Source organism: Citrus clementina, unplaced genomic scaffold (assembly GCF_000493195.1).
Source record: "Citrus clementina cultivar Clemenules unplaced genomic scaffold, Citrus_clementina_v1.0 scaffold_1, whole genome shotgun sequence".
Taxonomy (NCBI): domain Eukaryota; kingdom Viridiplantae; phylum Streptophyta; class Magnoliopsida; order Sapindales; family Rutaceae; genus Citrus; species Citrus x clementina.
In genome coordinates, this window is record NW_006263303.1 from 834,849 (window position 1) to 856,341 (window position 21,493).

Consider the following 21,493-nt stretch of genomic DNA (forward strand, 5'->3'; position numbering starts at 1 on the left):
CATTATGCTACAATCTGGGTTTTCTCTATTATTTGTTGTAGAACCTTTATTTTGCAATTCTAATTTATTAACAATTTTCTATTTGTTTCAGCATAAAACTATTGATAGTACACTATTAATAAATCAACTGCAAGTAGATAAAAACAGTTACCGCATTTCGTTGATATATTTGCCATTACTTGTTAAGAATATTGTCTGTATTTCGTAGGTGTATTTGCCAATATTCATGAATGATCATTGGGTTCTCGGTGTGGTCGATATACTTGGGGGCAAGATTTCTATTTATGACTCCATGATAGACTTAACAAAGGATTCAGTTTTGGTGAGACAATTACTGCCTGTTGCAGACATGATACCTCTAGTACTTCAGAAGATAGCATATCACGAAACACATCCAGACTGTAGTGAGGTTATTTCGAAAATTCCTTGGCCCATCGTGCGAGTGCGTGACATCCCGCAACAAAAATCAGGGTATGTATTATATATATAATGTGTTTTGAACATAATAATAAGAATGATGATTTTTAACAATTGATTTATATGAATTTTTTTAGTGGTGACTGTGGAGCATTTTTGTTGCGGTACTTGGAAGTCCTAGCCCATGGACTTGATGTCAATTCATACTGCCAACAAAATCATGTTACACAATTTCGACAAGCCTTGGTTGTAAAATTATTTGGGCATAGGTCATGGAAAAAAACTTTGTAGTGTCATTTTTTGGATTATGAGATGTAATAGTTGTAATGAGGATGTTGTTGATATTTGATGTCATTAAAGACAATTGACATCATTAATATATTTTATTTCTTTGTTATTTATATTAATGATATATAAGATAGTTTGCACAATATTTACACAAGGAATACACTGTAAGAGAATACATGACTGCAGTCGGGTATTTGTACAGATACACGACTGCGGTCGGGTATTTGGAAATAAACATAGTACGCTCTGTGACAAAATACTCGACTGCAGTCGGGTATTTGCACAGATACACGACTGTGGTCGGGTATTTAGAAATAAACATAATAAGCTGTGACAAAATACTCGACTGCAGTCGAGTATTTACACAGATACACGACTGCGGTCGGGTATTTGGAAATAAACATAATAAGCTCTGTGACAAAATACTCGACTGCAGTTGGGTATTTGCACAGATACACGACTGTAGTCGGGTATTTACAAATAAAAATAACAAGCTCTCTGTGACAAAATACTTGACTGCAGTCGAGTATTTGCACAGATACACGACTATGGTCGAGTATTTAGAAATAAATATGACAAGCTCTCTGTGATAATCGAGTATTTGCACAGATACACGACTGTAGTCGAGTATTTAGAAATAAACATGACCAGTTTTGTAACAGCCAAAATACACGATTGTACTCGGGTATGTGCACAGAATAAAAATTCTTTTCAATCATTCATTATATTGATGACACAATCAATATAGATTTTAAACATATCAAACTTCAAATAAATGAAACTAACTATAGTTCGATTGCCTATCAAATAACACAAATCCAATAGTTATTGAAATCGTAAATAAGTCGTAATATAATAGAAGTTATTTAACATTCATCATAAATTTTTGGCATATTCAACCCAAACACTTGGTCCATATTTTATAAGTCTCTGGTCGCCTCCTTTCAATACTTGTTCTTAGAAAGTCACACAAACATGTTTATTCATCTGCGAAACAAAAAGGTAAAAATTTATCACTAAATATGAAAGATATTAAAAAAATTAAAACAACAAAAAATAACAAGTATATAAGGTTCATAGTAGTCGTGTAACTTATTAACAATTATAGTATGTAAGTTTATACATACACGTTAGTAGTCGTGTAACTTATTAACACCCACGACTATAGTCTAGTAATAGTAAAAGGATATATATAGTGAAAAATATATATTTTTTGAACCAATAGAATAATAAGGTGTCATAATAATTGAATTTTTTTACACATTTTCACGACTACAGTCGTGTAAATACATACATACACGACTGCTGTCGTGTATGTCGGGTGCAGAAAAAAATTTGACAACAACTTCAGATTTTAACGAATGTAGTTATAAAATCCATCAAATAACAGTCATATGATGCAAATGTAATGAAAATATGAGTTGCTTTAGTGTTTATCACAAACCAAACAAAACCCTAAAAATAATATAATGTCAACAAATTGAATAGATAGCCCAAAATAAAATAAAAAAAGTTTCAAATACCTTATTCATGGGATGAATAATACACTCAGCTGCAAACAAACTCAGTGCATTAGCTGTTTGTGAGTGATTTTGAGTGTGGTGTGAGTTTTTGTATAGATGATAAATACGTGAGAAGCAAAGAGTGTTGTGAGTTGTGTGTGTGTTTTATATTTTTCTTTAGGGATATTTTAGACAATGTACCACATAAAAAGGCATACTTAGATAATTTTCAAACATGGGGTATATTTAACTAAATACACTACTTTTAAGGCATATTTAATTAAAAACCCCAACTTAACTTTACACTATAGAATAAAAATAAACTATAACAATAACAAACATTTGAAATATTAACTAGGTAACACAAGAATGGGTAAATTGGGATTCTAAAAGTTTAAACAACTAAAATTTAATGCAATTTAAACTAAGCAACCAAAATCGAAATAAACAAATTAATGTGCAATGAAAAATAAAGAGATAGGGCAAGAGAGAGCAAACACGTGATTTTTATGTAATTTAGCCAACTGTACCTACGTCCATGCCTCCAAGCTCATCGAGCTTGAAGATTTCACTAAGCAAGCTTCCAAGGCTTCAACAACTCTTACAATTGACTTTCAAGGTGTCAATAGATCTTTACAACAAGAGATTATCCATAATCTTTTAACCTAAGTGTATCCCAACACTTACAATCACTCAAAAACCAACATTACAAATGATTTTTCTCACACAATGTGTTTGATTACAAATGAAAGCTCAATGTGTGAATTAATAAAACAAAAACAAGTTTAAAACTCAATAATAGTTGTATACTCAGTAGCAAGCTCAATGATAACTCTTGGATCTCTATTTGTTTGAACTTGATTGAGTCATTTCATAGTTAGAGCCGAAAACTAGCCATTATTGACTTTTTGCACACAATCGAATCGCCGTTTTGACATGAGCAAGTGACCGTTGTGCCAAAAATTTAAATTGTCGGATCTTCGTTTTCAAGATGTCGATTTGCCATCAGTGTCAAGAAGCTAATCTTCAATTCTGTTCTATATTGGTTAGTCGTTATCTCGCAAATGGTTAGCCGTTTGCTACAATGACTGCTACAGTGAAACTATTTCTAAAATTATAGTTTGCCCTAAAACTTTATATAATTATAATACGGCCCAAAACTTTATGAAAATTTTTAAACAAGTCCATTTCCAGAATTTTAAGCAATACTTGTTGATTTCAAAGTTCTCAAAACTTTTTCAATTAGATCATGAACTTAAAAAGACAACCAACTTCATAAAATCATTTTTCCTTTAAGTATAAAACCTTTATTTTATCAAAATAATCATTTATTTAAAATGTATGAAAAATAATTTGAGCTTTTGAAAACTTAATCATTCTTAATCTTGTTTGTTATCATCAAAATCATCATTATAGACATATACATGTTAACAACATTGTCATCTCACTCCACTTCCCCTTCTCTCTCATTAAAATATTAAAGTAAGATTCATATTTCTTAAATGCCAGGATCGGATAATTTCTTCTTCTCACCATCTCCTCAAATTTTGCAAAACAAACAACCTTCTTCTTCTTTAAACTCAAGAACCCTGAATTAGTGCACCCTTACATCAAGATGTGGAAGCCAACCCTCACCTCACCTAGCTGTCTATGGTCATCCTTCATCGCCAAACCCAATTCATGTAGCCACCAGTGTGGAGCAACTGTTATTTTATAATTTGTTAATTTTTAAATGGGTTATTATAGTTTAACCACTTTAAGAATTGTAAAATATCAAATGACTATTGGTGTCTATCATTTTACTATCGTATCTTTGGAAAACCTCTCATTTTACAACATTTTTGTTAACATGTTAGTTCAACATTGGTGTTATGTTGACAATAAAGGGTAAAAGTGTCTTTACATTCAAAACCGCAAGATAAATTGTATGTAATTTAAAATTACAACGACAGTATATATATCAAAATTTGGACCGGCAAGTTGAGAAAAAGTTTTTTTTTTTTTACTTAGGGAACAAACTGTGCGAGTGCTTGATGTCCTCGAGATTGACATTGTTGAGAGTGAAGAGTTCAGTGGTTGGAATCCTGCAAAACGCATTGGGGGTATTACCGGCATAGATCATTTTTAACTCAAAGATCGAGAGTGGCATGATAACAAATAATAAAGGAGAGAAGAGAATAAAAGGCTGGGAGGATATTATACCTCCTCCTCCAATATACATATTTCCCATCTCCCATAACTTTGAGTGGTGGCCCCTTTGTGTAGAGAAATAATTAGAAGTATAATTAAGTTAGAAAAACTTACCTCCTATCTTATAGAATTCAAGTTTGATAAAAATTAGGACTTGTATTATTTTATCCTATTTAGATTAGAACATGTTATTGCACATGGGACCTCGAGATCATTTGTTTATATCATTGGGTCGAATTTGATAAAAATATAAGTATAATATGTGTGTGTGTGTGTGTGTGTGTGTGTGTGTGTGTAAGCATCCCCGGTCTTAATATGGTTAAAGATAAATTATTAAAAATATTCTAATCAGGCATCCATGGCCTTAATATGGTTAAAGATAAACTAATAAACAAAAAAATATATAGACGTCAACGCAATATATTCGTCCTTTAATGGATTCAAATGTGTATTTTTCTTATCTTCTACCTTATTCCCGACTTTAATACGGTCAAGAATCCTTAATTGGAAACTCACTTAACCATCAATATCATATTTGTAGGGAAAACAATTGAAATCCTCCACTTATTTTGTGAAATTAATTTTTTTTCGTGTTCTAGAACTCAACTACATATCCTCCACAAGTTAATAACTTTTTGTTAATTATAATTCTTATTTTAAAATTAGTACTAAAATCCACTCATTTTTAAACTCAAAATTTTCTATTACTATTTAAAGACATGAATTACTCTCCAAAAAATGTTTCTGAGTTATTTATCATTTAACATCGAGACAGTAGTGAATTTCTTAAACATTAAGAAGACAATGGTTTATTTCACTAAAGAGATTGAATTTGGCCATTTTCTCCATATTTACTTTTGCTAAAAAATAAAAGAAAAATTAGATGATGAGAAAATTCTTACATGAAAAAGAAAAACAATTAGCGGGCATATTTGAGGAAATCACTTTATTCATAGCTATCATTGTGATAGGAATCTTGTACAATCACAGGCCCATGGCCAAACATAGAATTCAATAATCAAATACTGTTCCTAGACTTGAAATTATTCAAAACAAATTGTTTCAATTTGTCATATAGGAGGTTTAAATCTTCTGTTACTAGTTCTAAGGTAAATAAACCACACGCATTCTCTTCTTCATTAACTAGCTGCAGCCACCAGCAGCAAACCCAACCTGGCCATGAGCAACATCATATACAACCTCCAACGTATGTTGCTGTACGTTTCCAAAAATGCCCACATCGCTCGGGTCACTATTCCCCGCAAACGCCAAACAAACCTGAGATGCTCTAATCGGAAACATAATCCCCGTCACGTCAACGTCTACCTCGACACCTCCATTGAAGAAAAAGCTTATCTTAGGGATAGTAATAGTCTCATGTTCACTAAAATCGTAACACGTGTCAAGAATCGACACTGCCGGTGCCGTCGGATACTTTGACATCAACTGACGGAAAGCTGTTTTCAGGACAGTGTATGCATGCGGTGGCAAGCGTGTAATGACAGTTCCCGAGTCGATAATTGTACCGGGTGTTGAAAAAACTGTCGTGGCAATGGGTAGTTTTTCCCCGCCAACGCTAATGCCAGTCATGTCAAGGCCGTAGAATGATGATCCTTGAAAAGCAGAGGAGAGTGGGGTGAATTTTACAGACTTTTTGATGCCGGGGCCGAAAGTGAGGTGACCAGTTGAGCTGGAGGATGAAGGGAGGCAATATGAGAAGCGTTTCTTGTACTTTGAGGCTGTTTGGTAGACTAATGAGATTTTGTTGCGGCCGAGGCCGAGTAACCCTGCGGCGCCACGGAAGAGGCCTCGGTTGTTTTGGCCGCAGCCAAGGAGGAATTTGGGGAAAACGTCTTTGGATGTTAGGGTTAGGGTTTCTTTGGCGAAGAACCCAACTGAGAATGATGAGTCTCCGTACTGGATGCCATACACACACGTTTTATTTGATGCACATCCCGGAATATTACCTGTTCATGGCAAGAATGACAATATTATAAAAATTTAAATTATTAATTATCAAATTAATTTCATTAACGTGCATGATGATTGCGTGATACTGCAGTTAATTGGTTGTTTTCCTCAATTGTTAGATCTTCTGCTATGACTTTTTTTTTGAAGCGTGGCAAAAGGGACCCTCATCACAAAAATAACAATCTAAGTATCTAATTGTGGTTTCCTCAAATTTTAGGGATTCACATGTTATTATCTATTGTGCCTACGCTGGTTGAAAATTTTGCTAAAAATTATCAGGCTTTGACTTTGTCAAATAACCAATAATTGATGACAAGATATCACATATCAATGGTTAGGGTTATTTTGTAATATAATTAAGACGCCCAAATTGAAATTGAACTGCGATTGTATTTACCTGTGGCTGATTCGAGCGAACTGCACACTGTTGATGAGCAAGAAACATTTCTGTATGATTTGGAACGTTTGGGGTCAAAAATTTTTTCCTTTTGTTGATAGCAAAATCCCACACAAGGCTTACATTGCGTCCATGTGAGGTCACTTCCTGTATCAAATATGAGAGAGAATTTTCTCTTCGGAGTGCCAATGCCGACGGTAACAATGTAATTGCCGGAACCCACCACGCTCCCGTGTATGGCAGGGAGCGTGGCGGCGCCCTTCTCCTTCATCTTGTCAAGGCGGGCTGACGTCTTGGCTGACAGTTTAGAGTGAATTGAATTTACGCGAGATTGGTCTTGCAAGAGGATCTCCGTATGTGATGGCCATTTTCCTTTTTCTCCATTTGGCTTGAAACATGGACCGTGCCTGTGAACTACTTTCAGAGATGAATCGCTTTCGTTGGCTGAAGCATATACAGAAAAACCATCATTAGGATGCTAATATTGAAAATCATAGTGCAGATCTCATTTTCTTTCTTTCTTTCTTTTTTTTTTGGAAAAAAAAAAATCTTAACTTTGTGCGTTACTATATCAACGCACAGCGAATTAAACAACAGTGCATAAATGAAATTCGTATTTTTTAAAAAAATTAACGCACTTATTAAAACTCAATCTAAAAAATTTTGAGTTTATAAATAAAATCCGTATGTAATAACATACATGCTACACATTGGACGGATATACTTATCTTAAGATTTAATTGTAATATGATGTAAAGCACCAACTACAGTAGGGTTATTATGTAAGCGGTATCGGATGAATTATTTTTCCTCTTTATTGTTTAGCTTGTGAAGAAATAATTTTTTTTTTTTGGGACAAATGTAGAAACTTTATTAAGAAAGAAAAAGAATTAATTGGAAGGTAAAAACTGCCAAACCGATTAAGAAATAATTTAGGTTGTCCTAATCGCATTGAAAATATTCATAAAATATCGTACCATGCAGCCCAATTTTTTTTTTTTTTAATTTAAGAAAAAAGACATGCAATACCGACAGAAAAAATGCATGTGATCTTAATTTTATACTTTTAACATAAATTTCTGAAGACGCGTACTTGTCAATTTCTATTCTGATTTTCAAAGCTCGTTACTCGTCTTTTCTGCTTGGCAATCAAACAAGTGAAAATCAATTAAAACAAAAGAAACGTAGCTGTCAAAAGGAGACTATTAGATGAACTTGCTTCCAAACATGTGATTTCGGATAGTACACGACAGCGTTACGTTTACTTTCAATATAATGGAAGAAAAATGATAAATAATTGGTGCTCTCCAATTTCTGTGAATTAATGAGATGGTGGAGTGGAACTTTTTCTTTTTGGCTAAATCTTACAGAACCAATGACCATATAATACAATACTACTACTTAAGTTCCGGTTTCAAAATCATCATGAGCGTATAAACTAATATGCATGCCATATAATTTGATCCAACCGAGGGAAGGACAGAGGATATGAGAGCCTTGCCTAGCTAAATGCCTAGAAAATTAAAAGAGGAGTAATATCATTATATTTATTACGAAGAAATCTAAGTCTTTTAAATATGGCTTGATAAACATTATGATAATAGAAACAATAATAGCGAATTAAAGCATATAAAGCATATAATAAGATCTCTTTTCTCCTGCAGGCTTTAATGCAAATTCTAAGCAATATAATCTTTTTTTAAAAAAAATAAAAATAAAACAACAACCTATTAATCAAATTTTCACATTTGGAAAATGAGAACGTTAATTCGCGACTTGAAATTTTCATGCAGATAAATCTAAAAATATTTATTCCTCGTGCAAAGAGAAAGAGGGTTTTAAGTTAATTGACCTTTTGTGGAAGGCTTGCAAACAGATGATGGAAGAAGAGAGCTGAGTTGAATTGTATGCAAATGCTGAAGCTCGTGCTGGCTTTCTGTAGTTACTCTTGCTTGCAGAGCATAGCAAAAGCATTTACAAAAAAGATACGCAAAGAGAAAAATTTTAAGTAAGGCCATGGAACTTTCTTGCAGCCAACCTTTGCTCAATTTGGCTAGCTATTTGATGAACTCACAAGCTCAATCTTGGTTACCGTTTTATAAGCTTTATTGATGATTCCAAATCAATTAAAAAAAAATGCTCAAATAATTCTTTCCATGCTACTTGCTTATTTATTTTTAAAACCTTGTCTATTTTAATACCGAGCTTCATTTTCCTATGCTCAAGCACTATGTTACTATGCGTACGTGGAATTTTGCAAATTAACACATAAACCGATCAATGGCAAAATGATCATAACCTCCCCCGTTGTTTAAATAAAATAATCATCCCCCTCTGTTTTGTTATAAAACTCATCAAAAGGTAAAATATTTGGCATAAAACAGTAAAAGAAACATCAATAAAAATTGAAGGTTAATAGTTTTTTAAACTATTGGGGTATTTTAAAGGGTTTTAAAATTTGGGGGGAGGGATATAATATTTTGACAAATATGTAATAGGGGATTTTAGTTATTTCTCCTGATCAAGGCTATCGTGTCTTTTAAAGAAAACATTTTCATTACTATTTCAATATTCAATAATATTTAACAAGAGATGTGGATTAATATATGTAAAATGTAAGTGACATGAAGTTGAAGAAAACTGCTACTCATTGATTTTGATGATTAAATTTAAGATGAAGAAAATAATTATATGTTGTTTTAGATCGTTAAACTGAGCAAAAATATTTTTCAATGAAAATGGAATGACATGACGTAAATCGTCAACTTCTTAAACCATCCAGCTTCTTGGAAACAGCTGGTATGATATAGAAAGATGGCTTGAAAATGTTGGCTACTTTGTTAATTATTGTATACGTACAGACATTGACCAGAAGAATAAACATATAACCGATCAAATATTGGAAGGTGAATTGGGAGCTAATTGCGCCCAATATTCCTCAAAAAACATGTTACTTGAGTAGATATTCTTTGAATTCCTTCATGTTAATTACATCCTTGCAGGTTGCAATCAAAATAACTGTTGAGGAGCCAACGTAGGAGCTCAGAAGTCAAAGTTCGTCAGGCAAAATTAGAGGAAATGATTGTGATGAAGGTGCCACAATCATGCCCCTCATTTTAATTTTTTTCTTTTTTCCTCCAAGCTATCTTGTTTTCCGCAGTGACCATCGAACAAAAAATAAAATGTAAGCAAGGAAAATTATTCTGACAAAAAGAAATGGTCAGGATATAGGGGTGGATGAGTAGTCTCTTATAATTACTCTTAATTTTATATCTTTTAATATTTATCGGATCAAAGATGATCAGCGGATGAGATTTATCGAAACTAAATACTCAACAATTTAAATAGTCAAGTTTATTTATGTAAAATTTGATAAATTCCCTACAGGTTTCAAAATTGACAAAGTTGTCACATTTTAATCTTGTTTTGTTTCTAGTAATTGACAGCAGAAATTAATGACTCTATATATATATATAATTATTATATATAAACTTCCAACTTTGTTAGCTTTAAAAGATTGGAACTTGTTTCCTTGATTCAAAGAATTGAGTCTAGATGGCTTAATTTGTACACGTATAATGCTTTGCAAGGTGGGAAGCACTAATTTACAGTTAATGACATGATGCTATGTTATGATTGTGGAACTGTCCACAATCCGTTGACGAGGATTACGTTGAATTATGGCATGTCATACCGTCTTGTCTGAGCCTGTTATTCATGTGACTACTCTCCTCGTCAAAGCTGAACAAATTGCTAAGTTTATTTCAAACACGCGCGTGATTAATTAATTCTTTCAATAATATATAAATTACTGCGAATGAGAGAGATAGCAATCATAGAATCACTTTAATCTACAGCGTCAAATTAACCAATATCAGAAGCAATTTCAACAGCGAGGATATATATAAACAATTGATTCAAAGTCATCATTGCTTGTGACAAACGAGATCTTATACAATCACAGGCCTATGGCCATACATACAATTATTTGATTGGATTGAATACTATTCATCTACATCTTGCAGCAGCAGTAAATTTAACTCCCATTTTTGATACAGACACTAATTATCATTTCCCTTTTTGTCTCCCATAGAAGTTCTTAATCTTCCAATATTATTCTTAAATGCTTGCATTAAGCTCGCTCACCTAATTAAATAGACTAGCTAGCTGCAGCCACCAGCAGCAAACCCAACTTTCCCTCCGGCAACATCATAAACAACCTCCAAGGTATGTTGCTGCGTATTTCCGAAAATGCTCACATCTGTCGGATCACTATTCCCCGCAAACGCCAAACAAACCTGAGATATATTACTCGCGTACATAATCCCTGTCTTATCAACACTCACCTCCACACCTCCACTGAAGAACAAGCTTATCTGAGGGAGAGTGACAGTACTATACTTACTAAAATCATAACATGTGTCAAGAAGCGACAGCGCGGGCGCAGTCGGATACTTGGACATAAACTGACGGAATGCTGTCCGCAGAGGGGTGTATGCATCCGGAGGCAGACGTGTGATGACAGTTCCGGAGTCTATAATTGTACCGGCTGTAGTGAAAACTGACGCGGCAATGGATAGTTTTTGGCCGCCAACGCTGATTCCAATCATTTCAAGGCCGTAGAATGATGATCCTCCAGAAATTGAGGAGAGTGGGGTGAACTGAACGGACTTTGATGCGCCGGGGCCGAAAGTGAGGTGACCGGTTGAGCTGGCGGACGAAGGGAGGCAATATGAGAAGAGTTTCTTGTATTTTGTGGCTGTTTGGGAAACTAGTGAGATTGGGTCACGGCCGAGACCCATTAAACCGGCAGCGCCGCCGAAGAGCCCGTGGTTGTTTTGGCCGCAGCCGAAGAGGAAGTTAGGGAAAACGTCCGTGGGTGTCAGGGTTAGGGTTTCTTTCCCGAAGAAGCCAATGGAGAATGATGAGTCTCCGTATTGAATCCCATAGAGGCATGTGGATGATGCACAAGCTGGTGAGTTACCTGCATGTACAAATTTTAATTATTATTTTAAAAGGGATAGTAAAAAATTGATAGATCTTTTTAATGAAATTTGACTGTAGGGACATGCACGAAAATATAACGAACTACGTTTTTAACCTTAATTTTATCATAAATTAGGGGTGCAAATGATATTTCTTCTTTTTGGTTAATGTTCATTTAAAAAAGAAAAAAATAAATGAAGTCTTAATATATGTATATTTTAATCCTTACCACTTCGGAATCAGAATACAATGCGTTTTAAAAATTACTAATAAACTAAGCCCCTGGGGAAAAAATTAAAAAACTTTAAAAAAAATTCCAAGCTCATATATATTTATGGCGTGCATATTCTCTTCAATCCAACTCTTCCCAAGAACCACAAATTGATAAAATCCAGCTCATTTATATAATAATAACAAGGGACAAGGACATCGATTCTTGATTATTTTATATACCTTAGGTAGTTCATTAATTAGTCATTGTATTGAATTACCTGTGGCTGATTGGAGCGAAGTGCAGATTGTCGACGAGCAAGACACGTTGCTGTACGATTGGGACACGGTGGGGTCAAATTTTGGCTCCTTTTGTTCATAGCAGTATTTGACGCAAGGCTCACATTGAGTCCATGTGAGGTCACTTCCGGTGTCAAAAATGAGGGATAAATCTTTCTTGGGGGTACCAATACCCACCGTGACAATGTAATTGCCGGCACCCACGACGCTACCGTCCTTGGCGGGGAGCGTGGCGTCGTCCGACTGCCTGATCTCATCAAGGCTGCCTGAGTTCTTAGAGAGTCTTGAGTGAATTGATTTAACTCTAGACTGGTCTTGCCGAAGGATCTCTGCATGTGATACTGATGGTGATGGAGACGCTGCTTTTTCTCCATTACTATAAGGCTTGAAACATGGACCGTGCTTGTGCACGACTTTCAACGATGATTTCTTCGCATTGCCTGCACAAGCATACAAAATCATATAATTATTAATTAATGGATACAAATACATGCAATTGAAAATTATTAAGTACGAACATATCATAAATATTCGTAAAAAAAAAAAAAAAAAGAGTCTAAGTGGTAAATTTTGCTTTCATAAACAATGTGAATTTTTAATATATAGGTTAAATTTATTTCTAAATATGCGAAAGTATGATTATAAATGAAAAAAAAATATTATACTTAACTATGATAAGTGTAGCGCACCAGATCCGAAGTAGGGTTCTATATATGGGATTTATTTAGCTTGTGAAGAAAGATAATATATATATATATTCTTTTTTTCACCATCTCTTAGCAATCAAGAAGTTACTAGTTAGTTTATTAAGAGGAAATTTTAGAAATAAAATAATTGGTGGGATCTAGTGCTTATTGTGAATCGTTTTATTCGCATTTTCACATCTTAATTAATTTGCAAGTTGAAAACCTTCCTCGGCTGTCGGCTCTTAATTAGCCGTGTTGAAATGAGTCGTTGAAAAAACAAAAAAAAAAAAAAAGGTCCATTCAAAAAGAGCTGTCAAGGATACTTTTTGTAGAACTTGCTTAACCAAGCATGTGATTTCAATAGCTCACGACAACATAGTCTTTATCACTTTCAGTATAAAAAACAAAATCAAAGATATAATTGAAACACCCAATTGTTCCTGTGACTGAGCTGGTTAATGTCAAAATAATTATAAGTGTAAAAACGAAAATGGCAATATCAGTATGGCTGCTACCACCTATCGATCTATAGTCAATTTTTTTCTAACTGCTGCAAGTTGAAGGGTTGAAAAACAAATTAATAATGAAACCCCCCTGCAAAGGGAGACAAATAAATTGAAACTGCCAAAGGGAGGATACAAGAGACTTGTCCCGAAAAAGAGATTAAAACATTAGATATCATGAAAAATTAAAATTGTCACACTAGTGAACCCTATTGTGAGGATAATATATTTTTTGTCCGAGATCTTAAAGTGCAGGAAAAGTCTGAGAAAATTTTAAAACTGTGGGGTTTAAGAGGTTAAAAACTTAAAGTACTTAATTTATTCGGATTTTCCGCACTTTAAAATTCCAGATTTGAATATTTTTATATATATAAAGGGAAAATGGAGTTAGATTAAATATAAACAATAATTATTTCAAATAGAGAACAATAAATAACAAAGGATATAAAAGATCTTCTCTTTAATTTAAACACGAATTTTGAATAATATGACGTTGTTTCGTGGTTAAAAAAAAAATACAATGAAACGGCATGTAGTATAATTGCTCAAATTCACATTTTTTAAAATAAAACATCTGCAATTGAGAACTTTCATATGGATAATAAAGAAAATATATAAAACTACTCATAGAACAAAAAGAAAGAGCATTTAAAGTAATTGACCTTTTGTGGAAGGATTGCAAACAGATGATGGAAGAAGAGAGCTGAGTTGAATTGTATGCATATGTTGAAGCTCATGTTGGCTTTCTGCGGCGACTCTTTCTTCGAAAGCATAGCAAAGGCTTAGTGAGAGAAGATAAGCAGAGAGAATAAATTTAAGTGAACCCATGACTCTTTACAACTCACAAGCTCAATATTGGTTAGCTTTTTATAAGCTAATATTCTTAATACCAGTTAGATTATTAATTCTTTCATGTTATGACCTATTAATTGATTTTAACAAATTTGTCTATTTCAAAATAGCTTTCGTTTCTGTATGCTGGACCCTATATTATTGAGTGGAGAATTTGGTAATCGACAATTGACACATAAACCGATCGAGGGTCATCTGGTCATCTACTGAAATATTAATTTCTTCACATTATTTTTTTTCCCCCTTAGGACCTAACTTTTCTAAATTAGCCCTAACTCTTGACTAATAATTCCACTAATCATTGCACTTTTTGTTGCTATCCTTTTCCTACTTTCAATCAATTGATCATTTATTTTCAACACTCTTTATTTAGATATAACAATATACAGGAACCAAAACATTAATAAAGCCAATAGTACAGTCTCTTTTTCTGCTAGAATACCACATGTAACAAGAAATTGAGTCCTCTTTGTTCTACGATTGGGATCGCAATTATAATCCAAAATTAAACAGTAATTTATAAGTTTACCGTTAAATGTTAATTGCAATTAATCTTTCACATGCAGCATTTGAGATCTTATATTTTCTCAATTCTCATAGATTGTGACACAGCCACACAGGGCATCTTGCATAGAAGAGATCTTAGTGGATTCAGAATCAATAAAAAATTTCTAGTCTAATGCTGGTTCTTTTGTTAAAAAAAAAAAAATGTTTCATTACAACTTTTACGTCAAAATGGATAAGAAATCTCATTACGAAGGAACAAAGTTGACTATTACTAATTGGGTAATTAAAATTTCTCAGAATAAAGGGAACTAACTAATTAAATTGATCGGTATAAGCTAGAGATGAAATCGAATCTCAATATGTCAAATTAGTAATGGAATTGCGTGATGTAATTGAGGAGAAACTTTATAAAATACCTTCTCCAGATCCATTTGTTACCTACAAAAATAATTAGGGTTTTGATCATAAGTTTCATTTTCTGCTTTTGGTTTTTGTCAAATTTAAACTCAGATGCATTATCCGCCCATTAAAATAATCTCATACATATATATAGAGAAAGAGAGATAAATATCGCGACCAGACGAAGTTGGTAATAACGAAAACTCATTGGTTAAGCGACCAATAACATAATTGTAGACATATAATTAAACTGAACTAATAATTGAGTCCACGTAAGAGCTCACACAAAGCTTAAATTATTGGACATGAAAGTGCTATTTAACCAAATCTTAAAATAATATAGAAAAGAATATGATTTCCCCAACACTCAATCCCACGAGACCTTCATATATAAAATTCAATTATCAAGTCCTCCATCTTCTACGTGGAAGATGATGAACTTGGTATGAATCCTTAGGGTTTGTACATCATTGTCACCAGCTGGCCTATCAAAAAAAACAAACAGGAAAAAAATAAAAAGAAATGATGGGTCTCAAATGAGCACTTGCTCGTAGTTCGCATCATGAGTGGAATCTTGTTAAAATGTGTGGGGCATTTTGATTATATTTTTAAGTGTAGAAGATAGCTGGAATCTCACTCAGAAAGTGAAATGGATTGTGAAGAATCTTGCGATGATGAGGGTGTGTTTGTTTGTGTAGGCCAGCCAGTGGCCAGTGCCTTCAAGCGAGTGGTGGAAGAAAGACGCAATCTCCTCCCCTCCCCACCCCCCCTCCCCCCAAGTGTGAAGTGAGATGCCAATTACTGACCTATTCATGACGCAATTTTTTCGGAAAAAAATGGGATAAATCTGTGGTGCAACTGTGGTACCGTGCCACAGTTGCACCCAACCGTTGGATTTCCACTTATTCAAGTGAACCCCACTCATTTAAGTGGATCCAACGGCTGGTGCAACTGTGGCACGGTGCCACAATTACACTGTAGCCTGACCCAAAAAAATGATACCTCATATTTTTAAAATTTATTTTGATGTGCAAGTAGCTAACAGACTCTTAACTTTTCAAAATGGAGCCAAATATGTCCAGATACAAATGCTGTGACACTTGCTAGTGCAGACAAGATAAAGAAACAAATAGGAAAGTGGCACGAAAGAGGTAGCGAAGAAAAACTTCGGTGTGAATTCAAATCACCTTTGCAAGTTGTTCCAGAAACCATTCAAATCATTGTATTTGGGGCAAATACAATGACAAAAAAAAGAAACAATGCATGTGTCATGGAGCAATTTGTGTACTGACTCAAATCAACAAAAAAGTTGGTGCAAGATAATGTGTACTTTGACAACCGGGGTTGGGTTAAACAGCGAAAACAAAGACCAAGAGTCAATGATTGGATGATGAAATTACAAAGGAAATGGGAACAAATTAAGTCCTTTTCTCAAAGTGGGTGAGTGAGACATTTGCTTAATCTTTCATCATGGCAGCCTGCAATTTAAATATTCTGTCGTGATTGCCGATTGGCCATTGTTATTCTTTCGACACGCTGAAGTCCACAAACTTTCTGGATATTTTTCTTTGTATTCACATACTTTCGGGTTCAGGCCGTCGCGTGTTCCATTAAAAAACCTGTGGATTCATCGGTAGATACGCACTCAAATAATGGCACTTGGAGATTGTTGTTCGTATTTGTTGTATTATTTAGCAAATTTGTATCCTTCCAAGAAAAGAGACGTGACTACTCAGAGAGTATATTATAGAATTTTTTTTATACAAGTTGAATCAATGTTCCTTCCCGTGCGCACGTCATGTATACACATACATAAATAAATACCACCACGCTCCACGCACCACTTCATATAAGATGCATTTTGCAAAAGCATTGCCTGTATTATATGGTGCACCCTTGTTCATCTGACGGACGTCGAATCCTCAATATTTTTAACAAATTTACAAAACTGACCAAGATATTTAGTCCATTTTACAAAAGTGTCCCAGCTTAATGGACATGCTAACAGAAAAGGGCCATTCCGATCTCCATCAACATCTCAATTCAGTCCAGTAGACAAAGAAATGGATAATCAGGATGTAAAAATTGAAAAATAATAATAGTAATTGACATCTAAAAGTACTATAAATTTTACTGATACGCTTGTCATAACTATCACAAAATTCATCAAGAAATTAATGAAAAGGAGAAAAATGGGAACAAACACAAAATTCACTCCTAACAAATGAACAGGTTGGTTTTTAGTAGACAAAAGCGGAAAACTTGTCCAGAAGATCCTTGGTTGTCTCGAGAGAGATCTGTACTGCAAGTTGTTTGATCTGAAGAGAGGGCTTTAACTTAAAAAAGCTAAAAAAAATGCTTTATGATGTCACTCCTCAACCTCCTCTGTAACATCAAGCACCTCCTCTACTTCTACCTCTTTTGCTTCGTACTCTTCTTCCTCATCACTGGCTTCTCCGTCCCTCAACATCTGCCTCTCCATTTTTTCTTCCTCGTGCAGTCTCTTCCACTCACTGATCTTCTTCTCCCATTCATTCTTCAATGACCTCCGCTTCTCACGCTCTTGTTCACTCAATTGCATTGACACATCCTGGTCTTCTGCCTCGTACTTCTTGCTATATTTCTTCAAGTTCTTTGCAATTTCTTCCTCTTTTTCAGGAGTCAAGAAAGATGGTGGCCTTGGTCGCCACAGAAACTGTAGACAAGGATTAAAAAAGTTCAAATCATAGAAAGATTAACATTCCTAGGGTTAAAATTTGCATACCACACAGAAAATAGTATCAAACAACTGATAATTCCAACTCAAAATTCATTAAGGAAAACAATACTTAAGATCTATGCCACCTATCACACAATTTTACGGAAATCGAAATACATTAAATAAAATTTGATAGAAATCATTACTTTCCCACATTGCAAATTGTGAATTGGTACCTGGAAAAAGTGATCCTTCAGAGTTCGGTAGAGCAGCTTCCCATTGAAGGACCATATGTTGAAACCATTTTCCATCTCATGAACTGAAGTCACAGCAGTCGCAACATACCTATAAATACAAAACGTACAATTATAACAAAATAACTAGTAAAAAGAATGATGTAAAGCTTTCAAACTAAGCTAGAAGGAAACACGTTCTCCAAACATTACAGACAAAGTAATAATTAAATACATCATTATCCAAAATACCTTCCAGTAGGATCCCATTCTACATCTGTAGCCATAAAGTGCTCTGCTGTTGCCATGGTTTCAAGCTCGTCAACATTGTAAAATTCCAACTGACCATTGAAACCTTTGAGCCCCGCAAGTACTATGAAACGGCCAGATGGTGACCAGAAAAGAGCATTTGCCTGCTTGCCCTTGAGAGTAGTGAGCTTTGATACCCGGCCGGCGTGTTGAGCAGTTCGCATTGAGTAAAAACTAATATCAGGCCTTGGACTGTCGCCGTGGATAACAGCAAACCTATGGCCCTTCGGCTCCCAAGCAAAGGCAATGATCTTGTCATTTTTGTTGTCAAGCTCCAAAACCTCAATTGGAATGTCCCTTTCTTTAATTCGGAACAGCTCAAAGCCGGTGTACGTGCTTTTTTTTGTTTTTGTATAGCGATCGACTTTAACAGCTAGATAGTCTCCACTGCTTTGCCAGTACATCTTACAATCACTAACACTGAAAAGATTTTTCTGCCTCAACTCCTCTTTACTAGGAATTTGAACAAGACTCACCTAAGAAAGAGATGAATCAAGAACATCAGAACAGTGCACACAAAACAAAAGCCGACTGAATATCAGAACAAGGACTCACCCTAGCAGGCTGGTTCCCACCACCAAGCTCAGGAACAAAAAGTGAAATGATAGGATCAGTTGGTGACCAACTGAAGTCCATAACATTCTCGACCTTCAAGGATTTCTTGTCAATAAGGGTAAAGGACTCAGTTTCATAGACCGAGATCATATTTTTCCCAAGTTTGGCAAAGTACTTATCTTTTCCGCCTCCCCATCTGGAAAATATACCAATTAGTACAACAATTACATTTGGGACACACAGAGAAAACTCAGCCCCAAGTAGAGTGATGGAAAGAATAATCACCTGAAAACAGGCCAAGATACTCCTGCAACACCCCCAGTTCCTCCAACTGCAAACTCATCAGCACTTCCTTTAAAATCTCTCATCACTTTTCCCGTTCTCACATCAAAGATATTTATCACAACCCTCTAAACATTAAATTAAATCTATATCAGCAATGGCTCAGAAGCAACAGTAAAATATTCAGAGAACTAAAAAAAGAACCCCCCCCCCCCCAAAAAAAAAAAAACTCACATTTGCATCACGTGGATTGCTTGGTTCATGGCTGCTATATGTCACCAAATATTTCTCACCAGGAGAAAAATCAATGAGTTTAACCTGTTTACACCAGCAAAGGTCAAAAGATCAAGAAACAAAATAAAAGGCTGTTTAAAATATCAAACAAAAACCAAAATTAACCTGCGGATGAGCATAACGCATTAGGCGATTGAAAGTATTAGCACCGCCCCAAACAGCAGCACCTTGTCTGTGGACTGTTGCCAGGTAAGTCCCCAATGGAGACCACTGCACAAAACTTTCAGTCCAGTACTGTAAAGGAAATGAAAAATAGTCATGCATTGTTCACAAATAAAAATCAAAATTCGGACACAAGTGGTCAAGAGCTCACATGTACATCTATCCCACTAATATATACAAGTAAAAATAAGGACAATTATCAATTAAGATTTGCTTTCTACTCACACTGCGCTTGTAAACAGGCTCAGGCTTCAAGTGCCTTGCATCATTCCACAAAACCTCAGTATCTGTGCCAGACCGAATCACAAACTGATCTCGGGCTTTTTCATCGGTAAGCCACTTTTGGAGATTTTCCTAGAATTATGTACAAGTAGAAAATATCAGGAACTCAAGAAAGCCAACCAGGAAAGGTTTTCACTAAGTATGTAAAGGAAAAATAACATAAAACAACAAGATGGGTGCCACATAAGTACTAATGAATTATAAAAAATCTCCAGAACTTAAAGCTCAAAAGTTCACAAGTCACACTAATAATGTAGCAATACATACGGGTGCCAGTAAAGGAAAACACACAAATCACATTTCAGACTAAAAAAGCAAGTATCAGGAATGACTGCAAAATTATTCCTGTGAAGGCAAGAGGAAGGCAAGGTGGTTGACTAGAGAACAAAAGGTAAATGCTAAAATCCCCATAAATCCAGCTAGAAAATCCTCTCACATTCGTGAGAAAAATAAATAACTGTATATCGCAAGCACCACATACTACTATGTCCCTACTTGTAAAAGAAAATAGCAAACAAAAATACAATACCATTATAGAAAAGGGAAAAAAAATGTTCAAATAGTTACCCCAGGTGTATACGGCTTATGTTCTGGAGGTGCCCATTCATCTGGAACTTTCATAAACTTATCAAAGTCATCAAACATGTTCACAGCAAATATATGTGCTCTGTCCAACTTGTAGCCATTTGTTTTCTCCTTAGCAAGCTCAGCTTCCTATATCAGAAACCAACCATCAGGTTTTCACGCATCAAGATCCACAGCTTATGTGTTAAATTCTTGTAAAATACTGAAAATAACAGCTAGCATACAGATAATTCGAGGTTAACATCCAATTACCAAGGAAAAAAAATCAATTCAAATAAAAGCAGCATTGGTGGTTTATGGACCATTCTATTCCTCCATTAGAAAATAGACATGCAAGGATTAGAAAAGTAGGCAAACAAAGAATAAAGCAACTAAAACAATCGTCCAGAGTATTACCAACGTACAAATTAACCCAACCCCAACCCCCACCCCCCCCCACCTCCCCCCCCCCCCAAAAAAAAAATGCAATGAAATCTGGTTCAACCCTTTTAACAAGGCACGAGCGTTTCCATTAAAAAGATTGGGGGTTGACCATCAGCCTATCCTTCTTAATTTGAAAAATGAGGGAACTGGGAACCAAAGTTTGAAACCGTTTAGATTCCCTGCATCATGGCTTACTGATAGTCGTTTCTCTGGTTTTGTGTCTCAAGAATGGAAGAAGGATGTTGACTATAATGTTCTGGTAAAGGAGTTTACTGACAAAATGAAATCATTGGAACAAGAATGAGTTTGGAAATATTCTTTAAGCGAAAAAGGAAATCTTAGCTAGACTTGAGGAATTCAGAAGCTCTGGAGAGTCACCATTCAAATAATCTGTTAATTTAGAGACTCATCTTAGTAAGGAGCTTAACGATATTCTCAATCAAGAAGAACTCTTGTGACTTC

At 34.9% G+C, this 21,493-nt stretch overlaps 3 protein-coding genes across 3 annotated transcripts in view; all 3 read right to left on the minus strand.

The window, feature by feature from the left end:
* Positions 1 to 5,426: 5,426 nt before the first annotated feature.
* Positions 5,427 to 8,809, minus strand: LOC112095830 (aspartyl protease family protein At5g10770-like). The gene is made up of 3 exons (XM_024178273.1): positions 8,618 to 8,809; positions 6,766 to 7,209; positions 5,427 to 6,364 (listed from the first exon to the last, which is right to left on the minus strand). Exons 1-3 carry the CDS (start codon positions 8,781 to 8,783, stop codon positions 5,541 to 5,543), a joined length of 1,434 nt encoding a protein of 477 aa, XP_024034041.1. The 5' UTR covers positions 8,784 to 8,809; the 3' UTR covers positions 5,427 to 5,540.
* Positions 8,810 to 10,666: 1,857 nt separating this feature from the next.
* LOC18054229 (aspartyl protease family protein At5g10770) lies at positions 10,667 to 14,349 on the minus strand. The gene is made up of 3 exons (XM_006450174.2): positions 14,113 to 14,349; positions 12,243 to 12,701; positions 10,667 to 11,749 (listed from the first exon to the last, which is right to left on the minus strand). Exons 1-3 carry the CDS (start codon positions 14,276 to 14,278, stop codon positions 10,929 to 10,931), a joined length of 1,446 nt encoding a protein of 481 aa, XP_006450237.1. The 5' UTR covers positions 14,279 to 14,349; the 3' UTR covers positions 10,667 to 10,928.
* A 2,811-nt stretch (positions 14,350 to 17,160) lies between these two features.
* LOC18054230 (eukaryotic translation initiation factor 3 subunit B) overlaps positions 17,161 to 21,493 on the minus strand; it is a 5,730-nt gene continuing 1,397 nt past the window's right edge. Inside the window, exons 3-11 of the mRNA XM_006450175.2 lie at positions 20,591 to 20,737; positions 19,967 to 20,095; positions 19,685 to 19,813; positions 19,520 to 19,603; positions 19,289 to 19,413; positions 19,004 to 19,199; positions 18,392 to 18,924; positions 18,143 to 18,251; positions 17,161 to 17,903 (exon numbers count right to left, since the gene is read on the minus strand). Of these exons, the coding sequence (XP_006450238.2) occupies positions 17,577 to 17,903; positions 18,143 to 18,251; positions 18,392 to 18,924; positions 19,004 to 19,199; positions 19,289 to 19,413; positions 19,520 to 19,603; positions 19,685 to 19,813; positions 19,967 to 20,095; positions 20,591 to 20,737 (1,779 nt within the window). The 3' untranslated portion in view covers positions 17,161 to 17,576. The remainder of the gene's footprint in view (positions 17,904 to 18,142; positions 18,252 to 18,391; positions 18,925 to 19,003; positions 19,200 to 19,288; positions 19,414 to 19,519; positions 19,604 to 19,684; positions 19,814 to 19,966; positions 20,096 to 20,590; positions 20,738 to 21,493) is intronic.

Bases quoted from the DNA above. Each gene is read 5' to 3' on its own strand.
- LOC112095830 (XM_024178273.1), bottom strand. From the start codon at position 8,783: ATGGCCTTACTTAAAATTTTTCTCTTTGCGTATCTTTTTTGTAAATGC. The intron at 7,210-8,617 runs GTCAATTAACTT...TATATGCTTCAG, and splicing joins TTGCAAGCCTTCCACAAAAG to CCAACGAAAGCGATTCATCT. The intron at 6,365-6,765 runs GTAAATACAATC...TGCCATGAACAG, and splicing joins TTCGCTCGAATCAGCCACAG to GTAATATTCCGGGATGTGCA.
- LOC18054229 (XM_006450174.2), bottom strand. From the start codon at position 14,278: ATGGGTTCACTTAAATTTATTCTCTCTGCTTATCTTCTCTCACTAAGC. The intron at 12,702-14,112 runs GTCAATTACTTT...ATGCTTGTGCAG, and splicing joins TTGCAATCCTTCCACAAAAG to GCAATGCGAAGAAATCATCG. The intron at 11,750-12,242 runs GTAATTCAATAC...TTGTACATGCAG, and splicing joins TTCGCTCCAATCAGCCACAG to GTAACTCACCAGCTTGTGCA.